This window comes from Nipponia nippon, unplaced genomic scaffold (genome assembly GCF_047370975.1).
Source record: "Nipponia nippon isolate SJK-2023a ecotype South Korea unplaced genomic scaffold, ASM4737097v1 scaffold_8, whole genome shotgun sequence".
Lineage (NCBI taxonomy): Eukaryota > Metazoa > Chordata > Aves > Pelecaniformes > Threskiornithidae > Nipponia > Nipponia nippon.
Genome location: NW_028262402.1, coordinates 46,732,746 through 46,743,887, shown reverse-complemented (window position 1 = coordinate 46,743,887; position 11,142 = coordinate 46,732,746). Strand labels below are relative to the sequence as shown.

The following is an 11,142-nucleotide window of genomic DNA, read 5'->3' as shown; positions in this document are numbered from 1 at the left end:
ACAAAATAATAACTACCACTCCCCCTGCTGAATTTCTATCTGATGAGAAATTCTGATGTTTCAAAGTGGGGTTTTGTTCTGAGATAGGAAAAAACCAAACACCAACACTTTATAGAATAAAAAGTTCAGGTAACTTTCATTCAGAAATTATGTTCTCTGGAGGAATATAACTGTCACGTAATTTCTTTCCTACACTTCACTATTTTGCTGTAGGAGGGTTTGCTGGACATCATGAAAAACCGATCTAGCTCAGGGACCCAGAGAAAAGCACATGGCTTTGAGGTATTTCAAGCTATGTTGCTCCTCATTGCATAGGGAACTTGTATACTTCTCATTTTCAGGGCTCTCTCTCCATCAAAAAGAAAAATTGAATTCTGAAACACTTGAATTCAGCAACTCTCAGTTCTTCATGGTAGCTTGCAAGATTCACTAACAATATTTGCTAAACCACAGGGCAAGTTTTGTACATTGAATTAAGATGCAGTGTAAATAAGAATGCACTGGGCAAAGTTCATTTTTAGTAAAATTCTACTAAGCTCACATGTATACCAGTCAGTGAATCTGAGCTTACTAGTTTTTGTTCTGCTCATGGTTGACTCAGAGCCAACGTTGCTAATAATTTCATAGTAAAACCTGCTTGGACCATTATTTTCAAAGGTCTCTTTGTAAACATATAGCAGGATTTTTTGGCACTTAATTAATATATTAGTTTGTATTTTGTTCTTAGATTTGTAGTCTAATTTATGGGTGTGGTAAAAGGTAACATCTTATTTCCTAAGCATGATGGATTCTTAGGATGTGTTTTGGACAACATGGACATTAGCATGCATCAACTTCTGTCTCTATCTTTTGTTAGCATTTTGCCTAATGCACAATAAAAATAGATACGCTTTTCCTTACATTAAATGCTCTGAAATGACTTCTTAATTGCTTTTGTATGTTAGAAACAATAACCAGACAGAAAAGAAAAATCTCTTTACATGCTGTATTGTAGAACCACATGAACAAAGGAACCAACAAAAATTATCACAGCACAAAAATGTAATTAAATGTTCTTCATTTATTTGTGTCTCCACCCAGGGTGTAAACACACACTGAGGCATTCATTTATCTCTACAGATCTCTAGCCTGACTATAACAATAATTAAATCCAGACTTTAAAACTCTGACCCAAGTGTTTTTTAGAAGAAATCTCTGAGATTTTTTTTTCTGTTTCTATTTATACTAATCCATACATATACAAGTAGTTTCATGGTGAAGGACAATGGCTGGAGCAGTATTCTTTAAAGGCATCTCACAATAAGACATTCTACTGGTCATGTCATTGAGTTTTCCAGTTTTATTTTGTACCATGCACATACACCTTTCAATTTTACCTTTTACATGAAAAAGAATTTTATGAAAGAGAATGAAAATAACTTATGATTATATGAAAAATAACTGTAACAAATCACAAAATCATACATACTAGTAGAGAAAAAAGTGTAACTAATTCTTTTGAAATTTATTTTTCATGGTATGCAACAGGTATGTCTTTAGAGCAAATATCAGCCAGATATACAGTATGCAAATGGCATTCATATCTGTATATGTAAGCATGTATAAATATGTAGAATACTCTGTAAGGTTTAGGAAAAACATACTCCCAGTTTCTCTCCTCACCGAAGTGCTTTGTGTAAAAAATATTACACAAGATGCTGCTTTCTGTATAGAATAAAAGGATTTTCTTCTTAAATAAAACCCCACCAAGCTGATTTTAAATTGTGGTCTTTTTCTTTTGCTTTTTTAGTTCCTAGGAACTAGGAAAAAAAACCCAAACAACAAATTTTCATACAAACAACAAAAAAGTGCTCTTTAAAAAAATCTGCTATAAAATTACACAGGGAAAACAGGGATCAAACAGTTAAAATCTAATTTTTATACTCATTCACACCTCTTCAAGAAAGTTGAAAACAAAATACAATGTGACAGATGGCCTTAGCACTGCAATACTTCAGCATCTAGTATTAGTAAACCATAATGCCTATATGTATCTGTGTATATATACATGTACATATATACACATAGAAAGGGATGTCCAAATACACACATGCACTCACATACACTCACACATGTATCCATGCGCTTTGAAACTATATTTTAAACTCCAGTGTAGACCCATTTCTAATGCAGATATAAATAGACCATTTGAGTCTGAAAACAAGAGAATTGTATAAAAGAATGATTGTTAATAATTTCATTAGAATATTGTTTAATGTCCGTAGTCTAAAATAACTTCATCTCTTAGATATGAATCCCTTTAGAAAGTTAGCAATCCAGCAAGTACAATAACAACATAAAAATCACTGAGGCACAAGTATTTGCACGTAAGTCAGTAACTGGCATTACGCTATGTATTTTCACAAGCACCATTTTTCATTGTAACATGTGACAAACACGATTCCCTATTTAAATACCCAAAATACATGAGATAGAATGGTTCTTTTTAATACAACTGCCCTCAGTGATATAAGTTGATCCCCCAAAGTCAGTCTGACTCCAAAGAGAATAATGAAATAATCACGAAGAATCCTCTTTGTCTTTGACACAGAAGTAAACAAAGGCATACCTTTTTACAGACTGGTAGCCCACTCTCATGTGCTTAATTTGACTGTACTCTAGCTCCTTCTTTTTAAAATTAATGCTTATAGAAAGCTGTAAATATATTTTATATATATATATATGTGAGAGAACAAATGAATGACTTGCAAAAGTTTCCTTTTTTAAATGTAACTGATGAACCCCCAAATTCTGAATACCCTTTTTGAATTCTGTCTTCCCACTTTCCCTTTGGTCAGGATCTTTCCTGATGTATAAGCCCCCTCTCTAGTGGATAGCTTGTATATTCAGATACTAGAAAAAATATTTCAAAAGATTTAAAAGTCAAGGTGGTATGGATCTGAAGTCAGCAGCAATATTTCAGTTTTGTACACAGCAACTGACAAATTCTGACATGTACATGCATATGTACACACTGGGCCTGATCCTGCCCTTACTGACTTCACTGGAACAAAACATAGTTCTACACATTTCAAATTGAAGTGTTTAGTGTGCCTAATTATTCCTGCTAAGCCAAATTATGCATGTGCAGTGACCACAGAAAGGGCTTTAAGACAGCACAAAATTAAAGCTTTATTAAAAAGCGAAACTCATTGTCAACGCACTGGGCCAGATCATACATTAATACAAAAGGACTGTCTTTTTGCCTGTGTAGGGAAGCCTGATGTCATTTAACCCAATGCAAACCACATATAGTAACAACTAGACCTACTATTGCAAGCTGAGGCAGAGGGACACATTCACTTGTGATGTGAGAAGCAGAATAAAAGGGGCAAGAATTTTTTACAAAGTTATCTCTATTTAAGCCATATTACTTCTTGTTATACATCATTTATGTGTATGATTTATCCATATATACTTTGCATTTATTGGATGAAAATCTCTCCATTAAATATATAAGCACATATGCCTTTCTGTATGTAAGAATGCATTTCATTAATATAAACCTCAAAAGATTGCCAGTGTTTATAAACATCTGGACATAAATTAATCTATGCAACATGATGGCAAATTAAATTATGAATTTGACCCAGACTGCATTCAACAACTCTCAAAAGCTTCTCAGGACAAGAAAATGTTTGTATAAACATTTTTTAAAATTCATTTTTCTAGATGAGTGATTTCAGAAGCATAGTTATGGTCTAGCCTGTAAGGATGAACTTTGGATTTTTGTCCTTCTTATTAAATCAGGTCAGGAGAATATTAAGGTGCACACTACACAGGAAGAAGTCCACAAAATGGGTGAACGGGGATTAATAACCTAAAACTCAGTCTTACATCATGTAAGAGTTATTCCCAAGGTATATAGGATCACAGCAATGACACCTCTCCACTGCAAAATACTGTTTTTAACACATACACTTGTAGCCTTCATGAAGGGCAACCTCATTTGCTGGCATCCTGGACTAAATTCAAGGATCAGAGCCTGATACTGAGTAGAAAAATCAAAATCACCAAACCAGTTCAGTTTTACATCTCTTAATAACCAGAGGGAACATAGCAAAATTAAGAGTACCTCTTCTTCCTGAAAGTGTGTTATGGAAATGAAAAATGTTAGGGCAACAAAAATTTAATTGAATCAGTACAGATTGTTTTTAAAAAAAAAAACTGTGGAATTTAAGGAATAATATCTGTTCTACAGGGTATTTTAAACCTTCCTACAGAGTACTATAGCACATACAGCAATAAAGCTCTACAATATAATCAAAAATCATCAGAAAGTTAAAACATACTTATTTTTATCTAGCAGCTGTGCTAAATATAGACAAAGTCCATGTACCTTCTCATGTAGTGCATTAACCCTTCTCATGTAGTGCAGTAACCCTTCTTATTCATTGCATAAAGCACTGGGTCAGAAGGAATATTGGAAAAATAGCAATGGCCATATTGTATGGCTTAAAATACAGAGGGAAGGAAAAGACACCTAAACCTAGGCCTGTAAGATATCCAGTACCAATGATCTTTGGCTCCAAAAAGAAGCCGCACCAATGCCTCCAATGGGTAGTGCCGGGATATATGTCTAATTTCTGTCCCTTTTTGATGCTGGTGTGTGTTTAACTTTGGAAGCATCACATGCGAACAGATTGTGCAAAAAGCTGTGTGCCTTTGAAATGTTTGTAGTGTGCTCTGGTTATACTTCTTTTCCTTTTTTTTTTTTTTAAAAAAAGGAGTTTCCTAAAGCTGTGTTCTTTAATAAGTCCACCCATTCAGCCTGAAAGGATTACAGCCAACAAGCAGTTTTCTTATTCAGTCTGTGAATTCCCTTTGAGAAATCAAAAAGAAGAAAGAACAAAAAAAGTAGAGTTGCTGTGCCACAGATGAAAAGAAAAGAAACAATTGCTAAGGTTTTGGCAAAGCTTGCTTTCTCTGAACGTTCTCCTTCTCAGTTGGCTGCTTGATAAAATGATGAATGCTCGGTGATTGCTTTCTTCCTCTCCTTTATGTATGTATATCAACCTATATCCCCATACATACATGGCAGTTTTATGGAGAAGAAAATTTTGTAGAGAAATATCAGAAGGGCAAGATGAAATGAAATCAAGTTCTTGTAACTAGATTTATATTACTTTAGTCTTCAGACAGAAGAAAGCTGGCTAGAACAACGATCCACTGCATTTACTTGCAGGAAACTGCTATCCTCTGGCATGCTGCGAGCTGAATCCCCAAAGATACCTGTGGACCCTGCTGGAAAGTCATAAACTGGAAAAAATACAAAAATAATTAATTAACTAGGATAACTATATCATGGAGAATGCCCTAATACTTATGCAGAGAACTGGAAATGGCTTTAAACCAAATAAACAAACAGAACAAAGAAGTCAACATATGTATGAAGTTAATAATTACATAAATAACTGCTTATCAAGGGAGGAATTTCAGTTCTGTCAGAATCAAGTCTGAAGTACAGCAGATTTCATCAAAAGTAACACCTGCCCATTTAATGGGTGCTAAAATTGTGACAATTTTTAAAATAAACTTCATGCTTGCTTATCGAATTTCATCATACCCAATATACGATAAGAGGCAAAAAATACCGTAAAACTCATTTGCTGTAAAGCAGACTCTGGTACAGAAAATATCAGTTTCTACAAGTGATAGTAGTAAGCACAAGAGTAACTCTTTGCAGAAAAATTCCCATCTTTTGGATTACATCTTTACATACTGTGAGATGCCTCTTTGAAGTTACAGGCGCATTGGCTTTTTAATGAACTACTGAAGGATCAAGACGTAAAAGAGATTTCAAAGCGCAGTAAATGTTAAGTAAAATCATCCTCTGTGGAAGGACAATAAAAGACTTGGGCATCAATTGTGCTTAGGCTCTAAGATTAGGCCCACTGTCTTGTACTGATCCTCTGCACAGACATAATTTTCACCCTTCCAGAGCAGCATGCAAACCCCTTATGTACTTTTCAGGTAGGCAGAGACTAAGCCAAATGGGCACAGAAAAATGTGCACCCAGGCAGTTCTTGTCATGGAAATGTGAATAAATGAAATTCAAGACTGAGAAAAATTAAACATGCATAAAGCAAAATCAATGGTTTGAATCATCTCAGGTCCCTACTACAATAGTTACAGCAGAGTGGAGTTGCGGCACAAATATCACACAGGGCTCAATGGACTGTATTTCAAAGCGAATACATGAGCTAGTGACTGTCTGATCCCCAGAGGTTAGAAGACTTTGAGAAGCCCTCAACAGTGTGCAGTCTGCACAGAGGCCAGATGTTGCTGTGAGCCATGGTGACTGGGTCCCAGTGCCAACTACTCCATAAAGGTCTGAAAATCATCTCCTCTTTGTGAAGAGTCAAGTCTGTCATGACAGGTCCCAGTCACATACACAGCTCAAACAGACTTGTCAAAGTCCACAAACTGTACATAATTGTCCGCAAAGTCCCCAGCTGTCATTTACCTGTAATACCAGAATGAGCTGAAAAAGTTCGATGGAAAATGCCAAACCCTGCCTGGCCTGCTGATGTGGGAACTAAGCAGTCTTCAAAAGGAGGAACCATATTGCAAGAAACACCATGTTGTACGTTCTTCTGAGTGTCAGCATAATGTGGAGGGCAGAAAGTCTGAAGCTGCCCATAAAAACCTACAAGGAGAAGAAAGTGGTCAGAAAAAGACCTGGACAGAGATACAAGGGATAGCATGTGGAACCGTGGCCATGAGAACGATAAAAACCTCAACTGCAGTAGCACCAGGACTTCAATTATTTTCCACCAATAAAGCAGCTTTGATATGAAGCTCCCTAAGACTTCCTCTGGTTGCTATTAATTCCAAACACAATCCGCTTCATGGACATCCTGATTCCAGCATGACTTGTGAGAGGCACTGACTGGCTAGAAGCTGAAATTTTTCAGGAAATTTCTCCCTTTACTCTGCAGCCCTGCTGTCTGAACTGGTAATCTCCAGATTTCACAATGGGCTGCTGCCTGAAAAATCTAAGAAAATGCTGAATTCAAAATCAAGGAAGATTGCCCAAGTAAGGTCTGAATAAAATCTGAGGGTCTGTCACTGATGCCCAGACAGCTGGTTGATAGTAGGGGTATGCATATAATACTCAGAAGGGCTGCTAGCTGATGATCCATGGGGCCTGCTGTTTGTAAATACAGGGTGAGAGTCCTACTCACTCATTGGTAGGAATGAGTCCAGATGGAAGAAAACCGAGACCATTGTGCCACATGACATAAGAGATCCCCACCAGGGTTTTTGTTCTTTGTTTTTTTGTTCCTTATATGGTATTTGAGAGAGGCATATAAGCACTGAGTAAATTCACATTGAAGTCCATGCCAAAATATGTATTTATATAACCAAACCCATGCTGCTTCTTAAAATAGGGACACGTGGGCAACCTAAGAGGCACAGATAGATGTTCTGCAGTAGACTGGCCTGAAGATTATTCTCATGGAAGCAAGGTCTTTTCTCCTCCTTAAAAAGTTGCTGCTAAGTCTAAGTTTTGGAGATTTTGCTCAGAGTCTGAAGGATGGCTTTTTTAGGTAAAAGACTGTGGTATGCATTTATTTCTGTTTTCCATAGTATGTTCTTAGAGTATATGTCAGAAATGAAACCATTATAAATTCAGTATTACAATATATACATATTTTTCTTTTGAGAAAAACCTGTGAATCAAGCTCCTGTCTGACAGTGCTGTGGCTCCTTGTTCCCACCACTCTCTTTGTGCATAAAGGAAAAAGGCAAAAGATAGTGCATTGCCTCCAAGGTGTTACATAGAAATTGTAGGCCTTGACTGTCCAAAAATAGGCCCAGGAGTGATACAGTCTCTGAAGATTTTATTAGCATACAGCTTATTGCCTAAGGGCTGGTGTGCTACTCTCTTGATGAAGAACATGTTGTGCTAAGTCATACCAAAAAGCCACTGTCAGAAAAATGACCTCCCTACCTCAGAAAGCATCTTAAGGAATTTCCTGTGTCTCAAGTTTATTCCATAGACATTACTGTCAATAGAAAAAGCTGATGTGCAGGGCTGTCTCCTCTAGCCAGTCTAGTTAATCAATATCCATATAACAAGGTCCTTCCAGATGAATTTCCTTTTAGCGTAGAAAGATCAATAAAAAGAAACAACAACAAAATCTTCCCTAAACTCTTAAAACATCAACATCAGGAAAAAAGTTAAATGGGGGAAAAGGGGGATTGAAAAATATCTTTTAATGCATCTTCTGTATAAAAACTCCATACTGCAGATACTGGCTTATAATTCAAGAACTTGAATGACTCCCGTCTCCTTAGGCATCTGTTTATTGTCTTTTGGATATTATATAAAAGGAGAAAACCTTGTTACTCTCACTGATTATAAATGTTCACAGATTTGACTCTAAAGAGCATTTAGTACTAGAAGGGAATAAGGAATCCTAATCTGGATATTTACAGAGACAGCCAGCTCAAGTTCATCCTTCTACCTGTTCAGGAATTAGCCTCAGTACATCCATACTGTGTAGTTAGGAAAGCATATTTATACCAGACATTCAGCTTTCATGCCTGGGATCTACTGATGTCCATAAGCAGTAAGAAACCATGAGCAGTACACAAATTAGTTGACAGGATTAAAAGCTCATATCCCTCCCTAAAAGTAATGGGATGTTTGGGTGTGCAGCAGCATATGACAAAAGGCCTTTGGGTACCATTTAACAGTTCAAAAAGGATCAAGGAGATATCCCAGAGGATAGGAGATTATAAGCAGAGAAGATCCTTTTACTTGAAGCATGAAACATGGAATCAGAACCTATTGATATTTGAGAGGGACATGTCTAAATGTCTTGGGTATTATATGACACCTGAACAGAAATATTGGCCTATTCATTCATTATAGTAGTTAGAAATGCCTCACATGGGGCATCTAGTTTTGACTTATGAATAAAAACTATTTTAAAAATAGAAATTTTATGTTGGTGCAGTTCCACATCCCAACCCAAACAAACCTTCCAACCTCAAATCCCTTTACAGGGACAGTCTATGCTTAGAAACATGTTATGAACATAAGGCCATTGGCAAACCTTTTCTGGATTGTGACTAGGAGCTAGGTGTATTTCCATTAACTTCCCTATGGAAGTGCACACATGGGACTTTGTTTGCTAAAGCTGCACGCAGTGTTTTTGTACAGATAATGCATTCACAAATAATAGGGGTGGAGAAAGGAGAAGGACACAGTGGAAAACATGCTATATCACTTTATGTGATATAGCTGATTTTCTGCCAAGCAGGAGGAAGGATGCCTGATTTAGGAGTTTTATGATTCTAATTATTTTTCCTTTGAGACTAATTTCTGTGGTCTCCATGAGGAAATGTTGGCATGCACAAGATGTGCTTGAATTGAAAGAGAAAACTCAATATTTAAAAGCATCAGAATAGGCCAGGACTATGGACAGGAAAGACAGTCTGAACCTTCACCTGGGAACTTGGAAGACATCTTATGGAGAGGTCTAGGTAACAATGGTGAGTGAAACATAGTCTTTGCATTATATTTAGTAGTCTTGCAAGACACTTCTATGTACACACAATGAGAGAAATGCCTAATTTGCATATACATAACAAGAGTTTAGATCAGGCAAATAGTTACATGAAAGAACATTGAAACAATTGTCAGCATTGTGTCTGAAAACCTGCATGAAAAAAGAGTATTTTGACTTCACATAAAAGAAGCCAAAAAGAAAAAAAAAAAAAAGACAGAAAAATAAAAAGTAGAGGCATGGTTCCTCATCCACAGCAGGCACAATTTGCAGACTGTGCTCTCTAGAGAGGCTGAACACTCATAGATTTCATTGTCTTTTGCAGTGGCTGCGGGCACTTTGTAGGGCACTTACACCTAGCTGTAAGATGACGGTTTCAATCTTTTTTTTCTTTTAAAGTTTAACTGCAACAAAACTGAGTCAGACTGCAAAGCATGTTAGGAATTTACTACCTGTCAATCCTTAAATGTTCAGTCCTGACATGTAAGAATCAACTGAAGTAAAATAAAATAAAATGAAGGAAAAAACAATAGCCATCCAAAACTTGACTTAGAAGCTACATAGCTATTGACAGTTTTTGCCTTCTTTAAAAATGCTTTTAAAATCAACTTTTCTCTCAAGCAGCAACAAGACACATTGTGAAAGTTTACTGTTGAGTCAGACTAGTTACCAGAAACAACCATTTCAATCTATAGTGGTCTGAGCCAGCTGGCAAGACCCTTCAAGACACATGCTGAAATGTCCTTTCACATTGCTCTGTGCTCATTCTCTATTTGTGCCTTTCTCACAGCATCCTGTTCCCGATGCAGAACAATCTGGCAGTAACTTTGACTATTGCTAGCTGAAGTCTGGCAGAAAAACTACTTACCTTGGGGTTGAACTATTGTGAGTTACATCCTCTGTGTTTGCTCATTCCCTACTTAAGCAAAAGAATATGTCTAGCAAAGTCTTACAAGCTTTGACCCATTGGTACATTAACTGCTATACTGCAGAAAGAACCAGGGAAGTGCCCAACGCATTTTCATTAACTGATAAACCCCCAAACAATTTTTTAAGATGGAAAGAGAGCACAGAAAAATAATTCAACTTTCCTAGATACATGTTGTTTTCATGATTCATAAATCATGAAGTGTCATAAGTATCCATCTTATAAAATGGAGAGCCATAAACAGGAAAGAGCAGAACAGAGCATACATCATTCTCTTCCCCTCAGTTATTTAGCACTATTCTGAATGTCTTTGCCAATGTCTCCAGTGCATCAGGTCACAGTGTAGAGGTCTTTGAGTTGGAGCCCAAACATGATACAGCAAAATCACCTAACTTGGTATCAGGAGCTCTTCCCTTTATTCACATGGTGCCATGCCCAAGATAATCTACACTACTGCTGAATGTAGGATAACAGGAAACCATATGCAATTCAGGCCCTAGACCTTGACCACAGCTGGCCCCTCATTCGAGACTATCTGTTAGAGAACTATCTGTAGCATCAGTTTTCTGTTTTCATGCAGTACTGGAAAAATAAAAATGTTGGCTAATTAAGTTCCAGCAACTGAACATTTCTTCTCAGGACTACAACTCTGGA

At 36.7% G+C, this 11,142-nt stretch overlaps 1 protein-coding gene across 4 annotated transcripts in view; it reads right to left on the bottom strand.

Annotated features, from left to right (window-relative positions):
* Window positions 1-1,072: 1,072 nt before the first annotated feature.
* GLIS3 (GLIS family zinc finger 3) overlaps window positions 1,073-11,142 on the bottom strand; it is a 178,973-nt gene continuing 168,903 nt past the window's right edge. For all 4 annotated transcript variants that reach the window (XM_087742320.1, XM_087742316.1, XM_087742317.1 and 1 more), the window contains exons 10-11: window positions 6,506-6,688; window positions 1,073-5,298 (exon numbers count right to left, since the gene is read on the bottom strand). In XM_087742320.1, the coding sequence (XP_087598446.1) occupies window positions 5,174-5,298; window positions 6,506-6,688 (308 nt within the window). In that variant the 3' untranslated portion in view covers window positions 1,073-5,173. The remainder of the gene's footprint in view (window positions 5,299-6,505; window positions 6,689-11,142) is intronic.